Source organism: Canis lupus, chromosome 24 (assembly GCF_048164855.1).
Source record: "Canis lupus baileyi chromosome 24, mCanLup2.hap1, whole genome shotgun sequence".
In the NCBI taxonomy this organism is placed as follows: domain Eukaryota; kingdom Metazoa; phylum Chordata; class Mammalia; order Carnivora; family Canidae; genus Canis; species Canis lupus.
In genome coordinates this window covers 42516281-42536210 of record NC_132861.1, presented here as the reverse complement: position 1 = coordinate 42536210, position 19930 = coordinate 42516281, and the positions used below count along the sequence as shown (strand labels likewise).

At 36.9% G+C, this 19930-nt stretch overlaps 1 protein-coding gene and 1 long non-coding RNA gene across 4 annotated transcripts in view; one reads left to right on the top strand and one right to left on the bottom strand.

Annotated features, from left to right (window-relative positions):
• Window positions 1-19930, top strand: part of SPHKAP (SPHK1 interactor, AKAP domain containing) — a 169551-nt gene that overhangs the window by 51849 nt on the left and 97772 nt on the right. For 2 of the 3 annotated variants that reach the window (XM_072796546.1, XM_072796547.1), the window contains exon 4: window positions 4771-4878. In XM_072796546.1, coding sequence (XP_072652647.1) covers window positions 4771-4878 — 108 coding nt within the window. Of the gene's footprint in view, window positions 1-4713; window positions 4879-19930 lie in introns of those variants that run through there. The other variant, XM_072796548.1, reaches the window with a different exon arrangement.
• On the bottom strand, window positions 101-19618 carry LOC140616123 (uncharacterized). The gene is made up of 5 exons (XR_012016648.1): window positions 19427-19618; window positions 14311-14412; window positions 13606-13692; window positions 1133-1230; window positions 101-1037 (listed from the first exon to the last, which is right to left on the bottom strand). It is a non-coding gene; the product is annotated as an uncharacterized lncRNA (long non-coding RNA).

Genomic DNA, 19930 nt, shown 5'->3' with positions numbered 1-19930 from the left:
ACTTCATCACCCCACCCACCTCCCTTCCAGCCACCCTCAGTTTCTTCCCCATAGTTAAGAGTCTCTCATGGTTCTTATTTGAACCTTAGAATGACTTTCTGAAGGGGCTGCAATTGTTCCCATGTAATAAGTGCAGAAACTAAGTCCCAAAGCAGTTAGAGGACTTGCCGAAGTTTACTCAGTAAGTGATGAGGTGACATAGAATTTCAGTTCTGCCTCTAAACCTCTGTGACTAACCAACTGTAAGGTACTGTCTTCTTCAACCTAGGTTACTTTTTGGAAAAAAAAAAATGATTTAAGGCATTGCTTAGATGTGTCCAGGTTACTGAGAGTTTATTTCTCCCTCCCCATTCCATGTTGAAAGTATATTTCTGTAACTTGGATCTCTCTATGAAAAAGAGAAATCACTGTAAAATAGAACACACAGATCTTTCTTCATTGTTTAGGACATGCATTTTTTTTTAAGAGAAACTGTGTCATTATTATTTCGAGTTTGTGAACACACAGCACATTCATTATTAGCTCTTCATCTGAAATAAGTAAACCTGCAACTAAAAATAGCAGATAAATAAATGAGCCATTGAGAACCTGGTGAGTTTTTCTCTTTCCCCCCTCAGACAAGTGACTCTCTCAGCAGGGTGATTATATTCATAAGGATTCAAAATCATTAAATTTTCAAGTACATATTCTTCCTTCTAGTATGCCTGTGTCTCTAATGGTTTGTCTAAACCATTAAACCAAAAGCTCTTCACAAGTTAAAATTGCCTAACATGATGCTAAGTGGTTTATTGGAGGCTGAATTTTTATTCTGTTTGCTTATTTGGCTTTTCATGTATTTGGGAGAGAAGAAAGCAGAGGGAGGGCAAGCAGGAGGAGGAGGGGGGAGAGTTACATGCTTCTCAGTGTAAAAGGGGCCTTCAGATCACATGAGTGAATTGTTTACAGAAACTGAGGCTGGAAGCTAATGGGTGACTTGACCACATAGACAGTAGACTCAGGACTGGGACCCAAACCTCTGTATCACTCAGACCAGGGCCCTGAGAGAGAGAGAGAGAGAGAGAGAGAGATGAATCAATGCATGGATTGGGGTTCCTTAGAACCCAAAGACAAGAAATTATGTAATTTTACCAACCTGCAACGGAGTACTGGATAATGGGGGCTTTGGGGTCAGAGAGCCCAGCTCAAATCCTAGTTCTCCACCAACTAGGCAAATTATGGATGCCCCTAAGCCTAGGAAAAGAGAATAATCATTGCTGTGATAACTTAACATAACTGTGATAACTTGAGAACTTGCTATGAGTTCTCTTGTTTTAAGCACATTACATATATGGGCCTTAAATTCTACCTTGTATGTCTAGAGGTTTAATTCAGATAATATATATTAGAGCCTTAGCCCAGAGCATTCAGAGTACCTATAGTATTTTTTGGTCAATAGTTAAAGAATATAGGTATTAATAATTTCTAAATATTAATGAAATGTAAGGGGCAACTTTCTTTTAATTACTAACATAACCAGGTGAACTATTTTTTTCATTATAATGAATAAAATACAAATTTTAAGGTTACATAGTGAGTGAATACTCTCATCAAAATTCTCTTCAAAACATTTCTCCTAAGACATTGAAAGATTTAGGTTTAATTTTAAATTCCACTTCTTTTCTCTGTCATTTCTATTTCCTCTGAAACAAAGATGTATCATAGAGAAGACACTCAGTATCCCAGGGATATGGAATAGCCAAACAGGAAGTCTTTCTAGCATTTTCCACTGAGCAAGCATTTTCCACCAAAAAGCTGTTGACTTTTCTCACTGCTAGGATAGGACAAAACAAGGTCTTTGTATATTTTCAGTTATTATTTACTTAAAATAGGTGCAAAAAATACCTCTAAAGTAGAAGACTTGACAGATTCATCTTTCTGCCCTCATTTCTCTGTTGGAGAAGTTAAATGTAGGAGAATTCCAGCAAGTTAGCCAGCTCTTATCTCCATCGGCCTCATCATGGTCATGTTTTTCACAGATGTGGGCATCTGATGGTGGGAAGTGTCAGGCTGAGGCTTTGGATGCCTCTGTCTCTGCCTCTCATTATTTCACCAGGAAAACATGCCAACCCAGCCACCATTTTTCGGAAACACCCAAGTGACTTGTGTCTGAACTCTGTCCTCTTCCTAAGGCTGACCTTGGACAAGAATAGTCCATATGCTCTGATAAGTGACAGTTGCTTTCTTTAATTGACATATTTGTTGCAACCATAAATGCTATGTGCTTTGAATATATTAGAAAATAGAAGACATCTATTGGCTACTTTTTGAGGAGTGAGTTTTGCAATGACTAAGAAGTGATTGTAGTCAGTGTTTATTACACACACTGCAAAGTATTATTAATCGTTAAATTCATTTGATGCCTCCATTTTAAATCTCTAATGTTCTTATGGTTCAAAGTGAATGAAAGCTTTACTGATGGGTGTTCTAAATTTTAAAAATCACACAGGCGAGAAGCAGAAGCATGACAATATGAGTTTCAGTGTTAATACAAATAGATATAAAATCATGCTTTCCTTTGAGAAATTAAAATACTGCCATACTTGCCAAATGGATTAATTTCATGATTATAATTTACATCACAAAATGTTTCTTCTCCTTAAAGAAAAATGTCACCTCATAATTTCATTCATGGAAAATAGCTTTAAAATGGAGGTCCTTAGGGTGTGTGGGTGGCTCAGTTGGCTGAGTGTGTGACTTGATTTCAGCTCAGGTCATGATCTCAGGGTCATGAATTGGAGCTCCATATTGCTCCGTGCTGGCCATAGAGCCTGCTTAAGATTTTCTCTGTTCCTCTACCTCTGCCCCTTCTGCTTATGCTCTCTCTCTCTCTGTCTTAAAAAAAATAATAAAAATTAAAATTAAAATCTGTAAGAAGGTATAGTTACATTAACAAAAATGAGATGCACATAATTTTTGAGAAACATGCCCCAAATTAGAGTCATTTTGTATGGGTTATGGAAGACAGCATAATTAAATTATTTCACTTAAAGGCCTTGGTAACTCCAAAACCAAATCCTAAGTCAGTTTCTGAGCAGTTTGGGGAAGAAACTCAAATTTTTCTGAGCCTCAAGATCTTCACCTTCAAAATAACAATTTCTGTGAAGATCCTTATCTTTAAAATAACTTCTACCTTAGAGTGTTGCAATAAAGATGAAATTAAAAGGTAAAAAAAGAAAAGAAAAATTTAGCACATTTTCCAGCACATTCTAAGCACACAAAAAATAGTAACTGCAACTATTAATACTACAAAATGCAGAACTAAAATCACACCTCAGATTAGAATATTTGCTAAAGACAATTTGTCTTCACAGATCTGAAATGCTTTCAATTCACTAATTTCAAGTGAAGGCATCCAATTTTCCATTTCCCTTTGTAGTTCATTTCAAATAGTAACAGTGAAAAGCATGTATTAGGAGGATAACCTGCCATCTGCATGCCACAGTGTATGACACGTGTCATCTCCCTGAGTACTCCGTGATCCCACCAGTGAGCTTTATTTTCTCCATCCACAAGTGTGGAAACTGAAACTCGGAATTGAAGTCAGCTGCCCAAGGTTATTCTGCCTCTGATGACTAAGCTAGGATTTCAACTCAGACCACTGATGTCCATGCTCTTGAACTCTATTCCATGCTGGCAGTGGAAGTGATTAGCAGTAAGGAGTAGAGTGGGCCAAGAGCCTTTTTCTACTTTAAATAAAGTGAGTCTAGATGAATAGTTCAACATTGGGCATCAACTGTAAGATGGGGAAAATCTTACACACTGTTTGGGTAGAGTTAAGACACATTAGAATTTGAATTGTTTGGTTATTCATGAGATTGCATCTTCAAAATGTCTTGTCTCAGAAATATAATTTTGGGGGGCTCTGGGGGACTCAGTGGGTTAAGCATCTGACTTTGGCTCAGGTCATGATCTCAGGGTCCTGGGATTGAGCCCCTGCCTCGGGCTCCCAGCTCAGTGAGGAGCCTACTTCTCCCTCTTGCCTTCCACCCCCACTCCTACAGGTGCGCATTCACTCTCACACCCTTTCTCTCTCAAATAAATAAATAAATAAATTTTTTAAAAGTAAAGAAATTTAAAAGTAAACAAATTTTCTTCCTTGGTTTAAAAACCAAGCCCAGAAGCATGTCATTTATAAATCTTGGTTTTGTTGATTCACATATTCAGATTTGTTCTGCTTTACTGTTTCAACATGGAAAATGTTTATCATGATGAGCTTTACTTATTCCTAATAACTTGGTATAGTACTTTAGATATTTAACAAGAATTGAACCCCATTTCACAGACATGTTAGCAAAACTGAAGCTGAAGGATCATTTCAGTAGCAACATTGCACCAGAGAAAAACATCACATTTTTTAAGATTGAAAATATTCATAGAGTGAGCAAGAGCCCTAGCACTAAAATGCACTTTGATCCCCATTGCCAATTGAACCACACCCCAGAATCATCATTTGAGGTTTCCACACAGACATCATGGAAGTTTCCAGATGTTAGATTTGATAACAGAAGAAACATCAGGATTAATATTAGTGTACTCCTCTAAAACCAACTCCTGGTTGAGTATTTTACACATTCAAGAGGTGTTATTATCATTTCAGTTTTTTTTTTTTTTTCCAGTATTCAGATGCTCTGAGGTAAAGAAAACACCTACAGATTCTTCAGAAAAGAGCTGCTTGTTGAAATAGAAAGCCTGGCCGTGTAACACTGAGAAGGTTTTCTTGATTCCCTTCAGGTTCTTTGCAGCAACAGCCTGCTTGAGTCTACAGACTACTGGTTGCAGAATCAAAGGACACCTTGCCAGATTGGTTTTGTGGAAGACAAGTCTGAAAACTGCGCTTCTGTAAGTAAACATAACTCTCAGGATATAATCTGACAAAGCAGAGACTCCGGCATGTGTGCTCATGCTAAAGATGGAGGTTTCGTAATTCTTTAAATACAAGGTTAGGAAAGTATCTTTTTTTTTTTTTTTGGAAAGTATCATTTTGAACATGCATAACTGGTTTATATGGACCATTAACAAAATAGCATGCCGAGCTCATGTTTCTACTCTCCCTTTGCTCATTTCAGTGGGTAAATTAACCTGATCAATTCCCTTTAAAGGAAAAATGATGTTTGTATTTTCAAGACTGAGAAAAAGATTCAGAAATAGAACCGTATGATGAAAAAAAAAAAGAATCATATGATGAGAAATAAGAGACCATTCAAGAGCTCTCTTGTATTCTTTTCAATATATTTTATAACTGCTGCTAGTAGGTATTTTCCAACAGGAAAATTGTGTACAAATTTTCTACCATTCTTATAAGTTATGGTCATCATCTGAAAACCTTTCAACCTAAGAAATCCACAGGCATACATTTTAATATACTGGAGCTGAGCTTCACGTACAAAACCTTTTTTAAGGAAGAGATGTTCTTATAAACAAAATTCTTATCTTAATATGTGGATATGTATTACTGATATGAGAAAATCAACAATATGATTTTTCTTCCTGTTGACATATGCTCCATCCTGTATGTTCTACAAAGCGATATGTTTCATTGTAATTGAAATCACCTAGCCCTTTGGGGGTCATAATTACAGAGATTGGGGAAGAGTATTTCCAAAGCGGAGAGAAATGTAATTCTCATGACTAAACTGAGAACTTCAGCTCTGAGCTATTCTTGGCAGTAAGGTGAATGCCAGCGTTTCTGTTAAAAGAAAAAAATAAAACAAAAAAAGAAGGAAGCTGAAAATGGGATGAAGAAGCTTTTTATATATATAATGGGCAGAACCAGAACTGGCAGACAGAGGATATAAAACATTTCACACTGCAGAGTCCCATCGCACAAGGAAAGCAGAGTCCATTCAACAGACTTATTTCAATTTCCTTGTTTAGGCAAATGATTTTAATCCTGCTACTTTTAGGACTTTTAATCCTTTATCCAGATAACTGATTGATGTCTAAAAATCTTTGGGAAAAACAAAAAGGATTAGGTGGCAAGTGATTTAATAGTGATACCTTTTTTCCAAATTCATTTCTGAGGTGAGTTAGAAAATGCAAGCATTTGTGGATAGATATTTCTAATCACATAGCTATCCACTGTGAAAGGGAGAGAAATGCAGCATAAAAGCTCTCTAGCTACATTCTGGAGAAGTCGTCCAAGCATCTCCTGTATTAAGAAGTCTCCCACTTGGAGGGGCACCTGGGTGTCTCAGTTGGTTAAGTGACTTTTAATTTCAGCTCTGGAAAAAATAAAAAAATAAATAAAAAAAATAAAAAAAATAATTTCAGCTCTGGTTATGATCTCAGGGTTTCTGGGATTGAGCCCCACATTGGGCTCTACAGTCAGCAGGGCGTCTGCTTGAGATCCTCTCCCTCTGCCCCTCCTCACCTATGCTCTGTCTCTGTCTCTCTCTCTCTCTCTCTCAAATAAATAAATAAAACCTTAAAAAAAAGTCTTACACTTGGAGAAGGCATGAATGTTGGGGCCCTAAAAATTGTGTGGTGGAGGGCAAAGAGGTCTTCTCTAACCTTTATATTTTTGGAATCTGGATTGCAGATCTGCAATTAGAAATGCTAAATTTATAACCAGATTTAAGATTACCATTGGATCTCCCTAAGTAAAGAGAACTCTCCTCCTACTCCCCACCAATCCCAATAGACTCAAATTTGGACTTAAAACCATATGACTTCTTTCCTTAATTCTTTGTCCCTTTATAGTGTCAGATGACATCATTCAGGTTGATTCATCCTGCCTTTACAGTTCTTTCTATTCTTTCCAAAAGGGGAAAAGCCCAAACACAAATAAAAGGCATACTGGAAGATTTGTTTTCCCACACTGTTTATAAAAATTGTCCATGATTCTAAAGCTAAAGAAATTTCAAAATCCTTATGGCAAAGTATCCTTAATCTCTCAAAAATATAACCTCTAATCCCCTTTTCTTCATGTACGAGTCCTTTCTCTCTTTCTGACTTGGCACGGATTTCTAGGGCGAGAAGAAGAAACAGAGTCCAGTGTTAGGCATTGCTGAAGGGAAGCAATTATTTAGAGAGTAAATAAAGGTGAGCCATGGAGATATCTGACCAGGACCAGGACCTTTTGATCACGTCAACCATACATAAGGAGTGGCCAAAATGGTCAGGATAATACCTATTGTTGTTTGTTTTTTAGGGTTTTATTAATTCATGTACTTAATTGCTTCTTAAAAACAAATTCTCGGGGATCCCTGGGTGGCTCAGTAGTTTAGCACCTGCCTTTGGCCTAGGGTGTGATCCTGGAGTCCCAGAATCCAGTCCCACATCGGGCTCCCTGCATGGAGCTTGCTTCTCCCTCTGCCTGTGTCTCTGCCTCTCTCTCTCTCTCTCTCTCTCTCTCTCTCTCTGTGTGTGTCTCATGAATAAATAAATAAAATCTTTAAAAAATAAAAATAAAAACAAATTCTCCATAGCAGGATGAACATGAAAGCTGTAATTTAAAGGAAAACTTACTGCATTTTAAAATAGTATCTTCATGCAAGTTTCATTTAAAAATTCAGTGGAGTAAAATCATACCAAATTAAAATCTCTTTTCACATAATCACAACAGAATCCCTGGAACCTGTAGCAATGTTGGCTTATATTTTATTGCTTTGTACTTTTTGTACTCTGTTCATAGGTCTGTGTTAATCATTGGTTCTTTAACGTATTTCTTCCCAGTCAAAATTAGCAGCCAACTTTTACAGATCCAATTTTGATTGGCTTAGTAGCCAATATACTGACTCCAAACGTCGAGACTTGCAGTTTCTTAGAACTAAGACCCTTAGAGTACCAACATTTTCTGAATTCAAGAGGTCCACTTAAAATTTTTATTGAGAAACAAACTCAGATTTGGAAAACATTCAGGGTATTGTGCACATGGGTCAGTATGACTGTTGTCAAGCATCAAGAGATGAGTTTTTCTAGTTATTATCTTAATAGAGAATTGCACTCATCTCATAGCTAATATGAAGAGCCTTCATGAAGAGTAGCTTGAAGCAGTCAGATAATATGGGGCACACCAAAGGGGAACATCTTGCCAGGAAGCCTGGCTCAAGGAGCCCCCTAAAAGTCATCCTTAAAAGTTTTCCACCAGGTATCAATTATAAGCAATGTGTTTATGTTTTCTTAGAGTTCTCCTACATAGTTTCATTTTCTTTCTGATTTGTGATTCCAAAAAAAAAAAAAAAAATCACTAACCTTGGCTTTCAGGGTGTTTTTTTTTTAAAACTTGATTATTTTTTTAAGATTTATTTATTTATTTGAGAGAGAGAGAGAGCAAGAGGAGAGAGTGGGACAAGCAGACCCTGAGCTGCTTGCAGAGCTCAACCTTGATCTCATGACCTGGAAATCATGACCTGAACCAAAATCAAGAGCTGGAAGCTAAACCAACTGAGCCACCCAGGTGCCCCTGACCTGATTATTTAAAAGAAAGAAATGTGGAAAGGGATAATGGAATTGGAAGCCAATTTTCAAACCCAACAGCTGAGGCATTATCTTAATAGAGGTCCTTAACACAAGGAATAGAAATTGGATTTTCAAGACTCTTGACTTTTTTTTTTAAGATTTTTTATTTATTTATCCATGAGAAACACAGAGAGAGAGGCAGAGACAAAGGCAGAGGGAGAAGCAGGCTTCCTGCTGGGAGCCTGATGTGGCCCACGACCCTGGCATCAGGCCCTTAGCTGAAGGCAGATGCTCAACCACTGAGCCACCCAGGCATCCTGACCCTTGACTTTTTTTAAAATTAAAAATTAATTTAGTAACTTTTTAATCTGCTATTACTCTTTGCTATTTACTCAAAAAAATTTGTTTTTCAAAAATCCACTTTTGTTTTAATGCTTCATTAAAATTACCTTGACAATTCACATTACTTCTATTTACAGCTACTGTCAGACTTTTTTCTTACTAATCATTTTAAGACTTGGCTATCACCCTGCAAATAAATTACATCCTCTAGTATGCATCTTAATTGACAAATCATGGTATTTGAAAATGTGTTACATTTGCCTTAAATTTTTAAATAAACAAATTAAATTCTCAGGCTTCAACATCCCACACATGACACTGCAAAACTAAGAAGAGATCTGACAGCCGTTCAGTGAGTCTCTGACGTCAATGCAATTTGGTGGCAACAATGACATGATTTTTTGTATGACGGCTCTTTATTTTATATTCTTTCTCCAAATATTTATATACCTAGTCTATTATGAAATTTAAAAATATAAATTAGAGAACTCTCCACTTGATATATTGATCTATGGAAAAATCTAGACTTACATGATCAAGGAAAAATACAATTATAGAACAATGAACAATGATCTAGTCCAGATATTGACCAAACTTCAAGCAACTTTTAATATTTTTTTCCTTTAAAAATCAAGTTTGGAACTTATTTTTTAAATTCTTTAATTTTGGACTTACAGCAAAATTGCCTGAATTCCTAAAATTCCTAGATTCCCCATATACTAACTTTTTATTGCATTTGCTTATCCTTCCCTGTGAGTGTGTGTGTGCAACTGTGTGTAAGTGTACATATAGGATTTTTTTTCTAAAAGTTTTGAGAATGAGCAGCAGACATGATGCCCCTTTATCTCTGTATACTTCAGTGTGGGAAACAAATATTTAAAACCAGAATTGAGGGATCCCTGGGTGGCGCAGCGGTTTGGCGCCTGCCTTTGGCCCAGGGCGCGATCCTGGAGACCCGGGATCGAATCCCACGTCGGACTCCTGGTGCATGGAGCCTGCTTCTCCCTCTGCCTGTGTCTCTGCCTCTCTCTCTCTCTCTCTCTCTCTGTGACTATCACAAATAAATAAAAATTAAAAAAAATAAAATAAAATAAAACCAGAATTGAATCCAGAGCTGAAACGAAGAGGGAATTTTTATTTTTATTTTTATTTATTTTTATTTTTTATTTTTTTGAAGAGGGAATTTTTAAAGTTTATTTTAATTGAAAATAGAATTCATATTCTATCACTTATGTTGTAGGTAAACTGCTGCATAATAAAAATTAAGATCCTTGACTTTTTTTATTGGCTCAAGGAATTACAGTGTACGTCTAAATATCACTCTAATAAGTGGAATGAAACTTCCAATAATTCATTATATGAAAAGGAATTAAGAGGGAAATCCAGGTGGTTATTTGTATGACTATTTAAGCTTGATGCAACTGCAGAAACCAATTTTTAAATGCTTTTGCTTCAGTGAACATTGAAACAAAATGAAAAGCCAAATAACAACTGTGTAACTGTATATATGTATATAATAGCCTCACAGTATTAATTGCAATGCATAAAGAGTGGCCACAATTCATTATGAAAAAGTGAAATTTCCAATAGCAAAGTTGGCAAAAGGCCAAACATAAGAAATTCATTGAAGGGGTAAATGGGTGGTTCAGTTAAGCCTCTTCCTTTGGTTCAGGTCATAATCCCAGGACTATGGGATGGAGCCCTGAGTCAGGCTCCTCCTCCTCCTTCTGCACCTCTCTCCTACTTGTTCTCTTTCTCTCTCTCTCTCTAATAAATAAATAAAATCTTAAAGAAATTCACTGAATAATACAATTTTTAATTTAGACTTGAAAAAATAATTAACTGCTCTGATAATCGAGGAAAATAAATTCCAACTATTACAGAATATTTCCAGTAAAGTGGTTAAGATTGTAAAAATTATGGGGATCCCTGGGTGGCGCAGCGGTTTGGTGCCTGCCTTTGGCCCAGGGCGCGATCCTGGAGACCTGGGATCAAATCCCACATCAGGCTCCTGGTGCATGGAGCCTGCTTCTCCCTCTGCCTATGTCTCTGCCTCTCTCTCTCTCTCTCCGTGACTATCATAAATAAATAAAAAATTAAAAAAAAAAAGATTTTAAGATTGTAAAAATTATGATACCCAGTGTTGGTGTAAGTAAGAAGACACTCTCAACAACTGACATTAAGGAGTAGGAATTGACAAGTTAGTATAATCTTTCTGGAGAAAAGCTTTGTAATGTGCACTGTCCAAAACATTTTAAATATTCATGACTGTTGATCCACTTCTGGAAGTATATTCTAAAGAAATGGCCAGAGTTACGAGCAGACTAATATAAAATATAGTGAATGCACAAAATAATGTACACAAGGCAACACATGAGATTGATTTAGAACATGAACTCTGGAGTCAGGCTGCTTCAATTTGAATCCCATCTCTCCTTTCTAACTACATAGTCTTGAGAAGCTGTTTAGTCTCTATGTCTCAAATTTCTCATTTGTCAATTTGTCAATTGTTACAGTATATATCTCATGGGTTGTAAAGATTAGATGCATTAACATGTCTAAGTTTTTTTTATGTCTAAGGTTTTAGAACAATGCCTGCACATAGTAAACATTATTAAACATTATTAAGTAACGTTATTAAGTAAACATTATTAAGTATTCTATGAACTTAACTGCATGTGATGGCAAAAAAGAAAGACCTTGCATGGCTCACAATATAATACAGGCATGGTTAAATACATGTTGGACATTTATGCCATGAAGATTAATGCATTCTTTACAAACCAGGTTTGGAAAATAAAAATATTTTGGCACAAGGAAATAAAGGCTCACAATATAATTATGCATAAAAATAGAGTCCAAAATTGTACATAATTTATTTTAAATAGGACAGGTTAATCAGTTGGATGAAGGAAAGAGAGAAATCAAGAATAAGTCCTGTGGTTTGGGCTTAAGCTCCTAGATGGATGGAAGTTTCATTTACTGTGATGGTGAGGACTAAAGGAGAGGGAAGCAAGTTGGAGGTGGGAGGAGGAGGATGGTGTTGAATGTCTTAGTCATCCAAGTGGCAATGTCAAGTTGGCAGATGGATGTACAAATCGGAGTTGTTGGCAAGATCAAGTTGAGAGAGGAGAGATTTAAGGCCCTTCACGGTGACCGTCAGAGTTGGGAAGACCAGCCAAACCAGGGAGGGTGTGTAGGTAGAAAAGAGCGTTTGTTACTGGCCATGGGGTATTCTGATAAGTGCTCATCCGTTGATCTTCATGTCTCAGGCTTTCCCCAAGAGCGTTTGTAACTGGGCATGGGGTATTCTGATAAGTGCTCATCCGTTGATCCTCGTGTCTCAGGCTTGCCCCAAAAGCAAAAGTTTATTATTTAAGCATGTAAACCTGAGTTTCAAATACATAATGGAGCATCTTATGTGTCCTGATATCTTTGCACTTAAAGTACAATCAGAGGAATAGACCTGAGTGTACTTTTAAACCTGGGGTGTTCATACCATTTTTCAACTGTTTTTTAAAAATTCATTTTGACAGAAGAATGCATTATTAAAATAGCTCAGAATAGCTTTTAGTTTCGAATTTCATACAATTCCTGCTATTATAGCAATTTTCCTCTGAGTGGAAAGTCTATCAATCGGAAAAAACTGAAAACAATAAACAATGTTCCTCGTTAAATACCTTTCAGCTTCAGGGATATTGACTACATAATTTCTACTTCCTTTTAGTAGAATTGTTTGTTTGGACCAACATGTCTTTCTTAATCAGTTCTTCCAAAATCCCAAGAAAACTAGTTAGAAGTAATAGTGTGTGTGTGTGTGTGTGTGTGTGTGTGTGTGTGTATTACAGTTTAGCATCTCAGGTTTTTAAAAAAAAATAAAGAAAGAAAAAGAAGAAGTTTTAAAAGTGGACCTGGCTAATGACCACCATAGGATGTCTGGTTTTTAGTTCAGAGCCTCTGGAATACTATTTCTCTCTTTTGTAACAATGACCACAAGCTCAACCTAGAGATTTATTAGGAAATGAGAAAATGCTAAATGAAGAATTTCTGCTCTTCCATACTTGAATATTTCACTCTTATGAAGACCAGAGGCAGCCCTTACTTTACATTTCAGAGAGTACTGAGCACATTGGTTGGTCCATAAAGTCTGTAATGTCAAGATTGAAATGGATTATCTGGAGGCATTCAGTGTACTTGCTGGAACCATCTGAAGTGGAAATTCTGAAGCCAGAAGGCATGAAGGAAAGTGTGCCCCTACTAAATTGTGCCTTGGGTTTGTTTAATATGATCATTCAGCAGACAGCCTAAGTCAGTAGTGGCTCAAGTGGTTTTATTAGGCACCCAGGGATGAATTCTTCTAAAGCAGGATCTATCAACCTTTGACTCTATTGTTGAATTAGGCTGGATGATTCTTTATTATAGGGATGCTTTCCTGTGCATCGTAGGGAATTTAGCAGCATCTCTGGCCTCCACCCAGTAGATGCCAGTAGAATCTACTCTCCAGAGCAACCAAAAATGCTTCCAGATGTTGCCAATCTCTCCTGGCCGGGGGTGGTGGGTGAGGGGCAAAACCATACCCAGTTGCAATTGCTGCTCGAGAGTTTCTAAAACTATAACTCCTCATCTCTCCTGAAGTATCTACCATTCATATGCTTCAGCTCAAGCTACCCCTCATGCCTGCACAGACATGGAAGGCAAGCACAGCCTCCACTTCTCCCAAGTGATCCCAGCCCACTTGCTACCTCCATCAGTGACCATACACACTGGAAGGAAGGACTGAAAATAAAAGTTCATGAGACAGTCAAAAGCATTCAAAATACCTACCTGTAGGTCAAGGTCAATTAATTTATGGCCACTGCCTCTACCACACATAGAATCCAGTACCTCTGGAAGATCCCAGGCAACCAATTTCTAGATTGAGATATATTACATTTATATAAATAAATAAATTTATTTATCAAATTTCTTTTATCAAATATGATGCAGTTATATAACAGATCATTGGAAAGCAACAAGAACGAAAAGCACTCTAATTCTAGTACCTAATGGATCTACTCTTTGTACTCAGGTTATTTCCTTCCACCCTCCCTCCCATAAACCAGAAAGAACAGACATGTGAACTCATCTCAATTCCAAATGAGAATATGGGCCCTGGGCTGAAGGGCTCCTCGTTTTTTAAGAAGAGTCAGAAGTTTTGTTTTCTACATGAAATGTGATTTCTAAAAATTGGCCAGTAATAAAATTTTCTTTCAACATTGTATAAACAAAACAGAGCACATCTATGGGATGGAATTAGCTGGTAGGACTCCCAGTTTCTGACATCTGCCCCTTCATCTTTTTTTTTTTTTTTTTTTTTTTTTTTGCCCCTTCATCTTGTGCACACCTGGTGTCATTCTTGTTATCTGCCAATTTCTATTTGCATTTTGAATTCAAGACTTCTGTCACTAAACAATCCCTCAAATGCTTTCCAGCTAAAAAATTCTGTTAGTGTAGGGCCAAGTATGTTATTAGAGTCCCCTTTCTCATTACCTGAATAAGCTTGTCCAGATTTTTACTGCTCTCCACAAATAGACATCATCTTCCGTGGCTTTACTCTCTGAAGATGATTTGGAAAATAGAGTCTTAACTAACCTGGAAAATAAAGGACATTGGATATAAATTATGCCAACTTCTTTTCCTTTATTCATATGGTGCATATATACATGTGTGTACATATATATTCATGCATACATATAATATATAATACATATTTTATATTTTATATAATATTTTTAATAGTATCATAATGGATATATTTCTGTTGAAAGTGTTGTTCTGGTAAGTAAACAATTCACTTCACAATGAGTCAACCAAAAAGTATTGTCCACAAGATAAAAAACTAACACCATAGGTGTATTTGGGCTGAAGCATCCACTTCAAGACCTTCCACCATCTGTCCTGTCCATATTTGTCCGTTAATCAGCCATTACTCCTTGCTACCACTCTTTCCCCAAGTCCATTGGAATACTTGTTGTTCTTCAAACATCAGTGTGCCTTTGCTCAACTATTTCCTTGTCCCAGGCTACCCTGGAACCAGCTGGCTGCCTCAAGAATTCTTACATACTTGTTTGGTCCAACTATGTTCATACAAAACAGTTGTTTCAACTTTTAAGCATTGCTTATTCATGACAATTCAGGAAAAAATATCACATTCGTTTTTTTCCAATTAATTCCTGAGAAACTCACTGAAATTTCCTGCACTCCTTACTTTATTTGGAACTGATAGCTAATTTGTCAATTACTTCAATGTTGCATTCCTTCAAAATTGCTTTGTCTTAAAGAGAACATGTGGTCATCATTCTTTTTTTTTTTTTTAAATTTTTATTTATTTATGATAGTTACAGAGAGAGAGAGAGACAGAGACATAGGCAGAGGGAGAAGCAGGCTCCATGTGCCGGGAGCCCGATGTGGGATTCGATCCCGGGTCTCCAGGATCGCGCCCTGGGCCAAAGGCAGGCGCCAAACCGCTGCGCCACCCAGGGATCCCCCATCATTCTTAATAAAAGTTCTATTCACAGCTGTATCCTTAAATACTTAACTTACATATGCTTTTCCATTGTTACATAGTCTTATGTTACTCCACAGCTTCTTTAAAAAGCACATATCAAAACAAGTGAAAAACACTTTTCCTTGACCCTCTCTCCCTGTGAAAACATTCATCATATGTTCCTCCTTCTCTTGATCACCAAACTTAAAAACTAATAAAAAGTATGCTGTCTATGCTACCTGGCTACTATCTGGCTGTCTCACCATTTGCTGAAATTGTTCTTATTAGTGTCACCAAATCCACTATGTGTTTTCACTGTTTATATTGCTTCATTCTTAGTAGAACTAACTATGCCCATACTCTCACTCAGCTTCTGAAGACTAGCTCTTTTCTCCATGGCTCCAAAACATTATTCTTCTAATTGTTTTCCTGCCTCTGGGATCATTATTTCTTTGTCTTATTCCTGGACTTTTGCTCTCCATGACCCGGCATTTTGTGGTAGCATTTTCCAAAGGTCCATGTAAAAGCCTGGTCCCATCTTGCTGATTGTGTTCACAGGAACATTCATTCATACCTCATGGCTTTAGCCATATCTACTTGCCAATGGCTGCCATCTCTGTACTGTAGACTTATTTCTAGGTACTTGCTGGATATACCCACCTGAACATCCCAGAAATAACCCAAATTTAATATAGCTGGTGGTAAATATGCAAAAATTTGTCTGACTTCCAAATTTTCAATTTCTGTTGATGGTTTGTAATCTACATATTTCCCCTTGCTATGCTCCTTAGGATCACACTCATTTTATCTTTCCCTTTACTTTTCATCTCTGATGGGTTACCAAAAGCTTTTTTGATTTGTCAATTCTGGCTGTGCATTTCCAGTCTCACTATCCCTATTTTATTGCCTCATGCCCCTATATATTTCTTCTAAAGATTTAATATACAAAAATCAAAAGCAAACATAGAGAAGGGGGGAAAAAAGCAAGAAGACCCTAAGGTCCTGTTATCTTTTTCTCCAGAAATCTTGTGCAGCAACAGATTCCTAGATTTATTTTAAGGTTCTGACGGTAGGAATAATTACATTCCCAGTCCCCACTACCACCCTCAGCATCACAGAATTCCTCCAGGGGCTGAATCAGTTCAGTGTCTAATTCAAGACCTAGCTCTAGTTTGCAATTGGACTGAATATGAATTCCAAAGCAGCTGATTCACCATGGCTATCCTAATTTTTAAAGTGCTACACTAAATGACAAGCCAGTGAAGAAACACTTTGACATTGGCGCACTTTGACATTGGAAACACTCACAATATTTATTTGCCAGAGCCTCCTGGTAGCACCAAAATATAATATTAACTGGAGAACATGTTTACATCACATGCTAAGCAAACAGAATGATTCTCTATTCTGTCAAACTAAGTAGCTAAGCTTCCATTTGTGATGTCTAAGAAGCCAAAAGCTGAAATAAAACTAAGAAGATATATTGCCCATCCCTCTCACTTTTCAGGTGAGAAGAAAAAATTGCAATAAAGGGAAGGGATTGCTCGGGGCTAAGGAGTAGATTAGTAGCAAGGCCAGGTCTAAAGCTCAAACCCACCAGCTGTTAAAGCAGAGAGTATACTTTTTCAGTATTCTGGTAGGCCCCCACCTCTGTAAAATATTATGATAATTGTATCAAAATTTCATAAAAAGTACAATTCCTTCATTATAGGATTACGTTTATTTGAGGCATAAGAGCTTTGTATTAGTGATCCAAGCTGAAGACCCTTGGAACTATTGAAAAGTTCCAAGAAGCATTGGTTGTTTTTAGTAAATTTAGATATTTAGCTTTTTGGGTGTTTTTAGTAAATTTAAGAATGTCACATGTTCGTGGATAAATTATTGTCAGATTATATTTGGTTACATCAACCGTAGCTATAAATGGCATTAAGATCTGATATGTCTGTACCATCAAGCCAAAACACATAGCCCTTGGTCATCTCAAGTGGCGATGCCAAAAAAAAAAAAAAAAAAAAAAAAAAAAAAAAAAAAAAAAGTGGCGATGCCTGTACTTACCCATCCAGCTGGCATTTATTAGGTTTACTATGTGCAAACTACCTATCAGAACCTCTGAGGGGTATAAAAATACAAGCAAAGGATCTCTGCATCTTAAGAAGCTCAGAAAAATGGGCATTTTAAACAGTAGAGCAGCTCTGAATACTGATCCCTCCTTTACTCTCCTGGGCTTGTTTGGTTGCTATTTGATTTTTTAAAATTTGATTTTGATTAGGCTAAGTCGTTTTAGTGAAATCTATTTCCCCATTATAGTGTGAAGCCTTTGGTGTCACTCCTCAGAGATTCATAGACGTCGGCCTGTGCACAGTCACCTAGGATGACATTGGTTTTAGCAAGTCTCTCTTTGGCTGTCTTTCTCTGATCTTTCTTTTGAGTTTCCTGGTTCATTTGATATTATACCCCTGCCTGTTTGACTTTACTATTTTACCAGCTGACTGCTCTACTGCTTTTAACAATGCCTTAGAGTAGAAGTTGCTCAGCAGTCTGATCCAATTAAATTTAAGCAGCCACAATTTTTGAGACCAGTTTTGAGTTTTATTTTGACCCCATGAGGGCTCCTCCTAGCTATTTCTCTTTCTGGTTCTCCCTAGTAAACTAGCTGGCCTATGGTTTAACTTGTTGCTCTTAATTAAGAGGAGCTACTGTTTTCAAGAATGCCCTTATCTTGAACTTCCACAGATTCCATTTCAGATAATCTCAGTTCCTTTAGGGAGAGTTTCTGAGCTCTCTTTTTCTATAGAGGACATCTCCTTCAGGGCAAACTCTCTGAGTACTGGATGGGGCAGTAGCCTTTAGAGCTCTTGGTTTGCCTTCTCCACTTGGAACTTCTGCTCCTCCAGCAGGCCCTTGGCTTCTTTTTCCAGCCCCTTACTTTGTAACATGGAATTTGGTGACCCAGGCAGGATCTATAGCTCTAGAGACAGGGGCTTCGTGTCTCCAGTTAAAGGTAGCTTAATGTCCTTCAGCATTCAGACTTGTTGAAGGTAGAGTTGATATTGTCTTTATGAAAGCTAAGGCATTTTAGTTTGTCCCTGGAGAACATCTCATTAATTTTTTTAAAATTTTTATTATTTTGTTATTGAAGTAGAGTTGACACACAATGTTACGTTAGCTTCAGGTGCACAACTTAGTCATTTGACAACTATAAACTTTATGCTGTGTTCACAAGTATAGTGACACCTGAGAGCATCTCATTTTTGTGTAAAGTGAACAAGTGAATTCTTGTCAAGAGAGCCAAGATTTTCTTCAGGGGAAGAAAGAAGTTGGAGTTTCTTGTAATACCTGGAGTCCAACTTCAGACGATGTTTTTGTTAATTTTATTCTGAAAATACCTAACAAAAGTCACTTGAGCAGTCATTAAGAACCTGTTAAACAGCACTGGATTTTTGTTTTGTTTTTAATTTTAGGGAATATAATTTCAAAGTGAACCCACAAAATAAATGTTGCTAAAATGTCCCCCTAGATATTACATGAATTGATTTGCAATCTAGTTGTTGGCTGGAAGGTACTTAAATATTAAAGGAAATCTGGCAAATGGTGATAAATGTCAAATAGCTAAAACTGAGTCATTATTTTTGGTACTAACTGCATAGAAGACCCAATTGCCTACTTTTTTTTTTTTCCCAATTGCCTACTTATGCCATTTGTTCCTATAAAATTGTGTTATCAACCTAAGAGACTTCAGTCATGTGTTCTTGAAACATACTAAAATTTTTGTTTATTTTTAACCAGAAATTCATGGATAGATTTATCTGCAGCAAGAGAATTCTCTGGTCACTGCAGTTTTTGTCTAAGAGCATTGATAAGTAATATGAGGTAGGTGCAGGCTTAAAAAAAAAACAAACTGATACGAAAATTAAGGGTTGCACTTCATTTATCACCACGAATTCCCAAGTGACCTGGTCGATGTGAGCTCAAAAGTTTCCTACAGTTTTAAGATTCTTTTCAAATGTTATTCATTGTTCTTGACCGGGAAGTATTGGAAAAAAGTGACATTTTGCTTAATTAATGAGAGCAGCATAATGTTTCTGCCTATTTTACTTTATTTTATTTTTTTACACTGACCTTCAGCATATTTTGTTAACTCAGCAGGTTGCTGTGGCTCTGATGCTTCATCTGTGAAAACACCTTCTGTTTGAATTACCTAAGAGGCAAAAGAAACAGGGGTGTATTTTTGGTTTACCTTAATAACTGCAAAGGGAATTCATCAATCAATGCCACAGGCATAAAGGTATTCTTATGACAACTCAATTTTATTGACTATTTTTCTTCCTTCAGTAAGCCTGTCTGTGAAGATGTCCTTTCTCCTCTGTCCATCATAACCCTTTCTTAGTCATCATCTAGGCAGAAAGCCCTTTGATCTAAAGAGAAGTGATTTGAGAGAAGAAAAGCACAGAACTGAACTCATGCCCTGTTCATGTGCCTGGAAACTGAAGGAGGAATTAATTTGCTTAAGCAAAGTCCACTAGAGTTACAGTTTTTGAAAGCGCTTTTTGAAATTAATCAAGGGTGAACATTTTAGAGATTGCCTAAAACAAAGCTTCACAAGGCATTTAAGTTGGTGCAGAA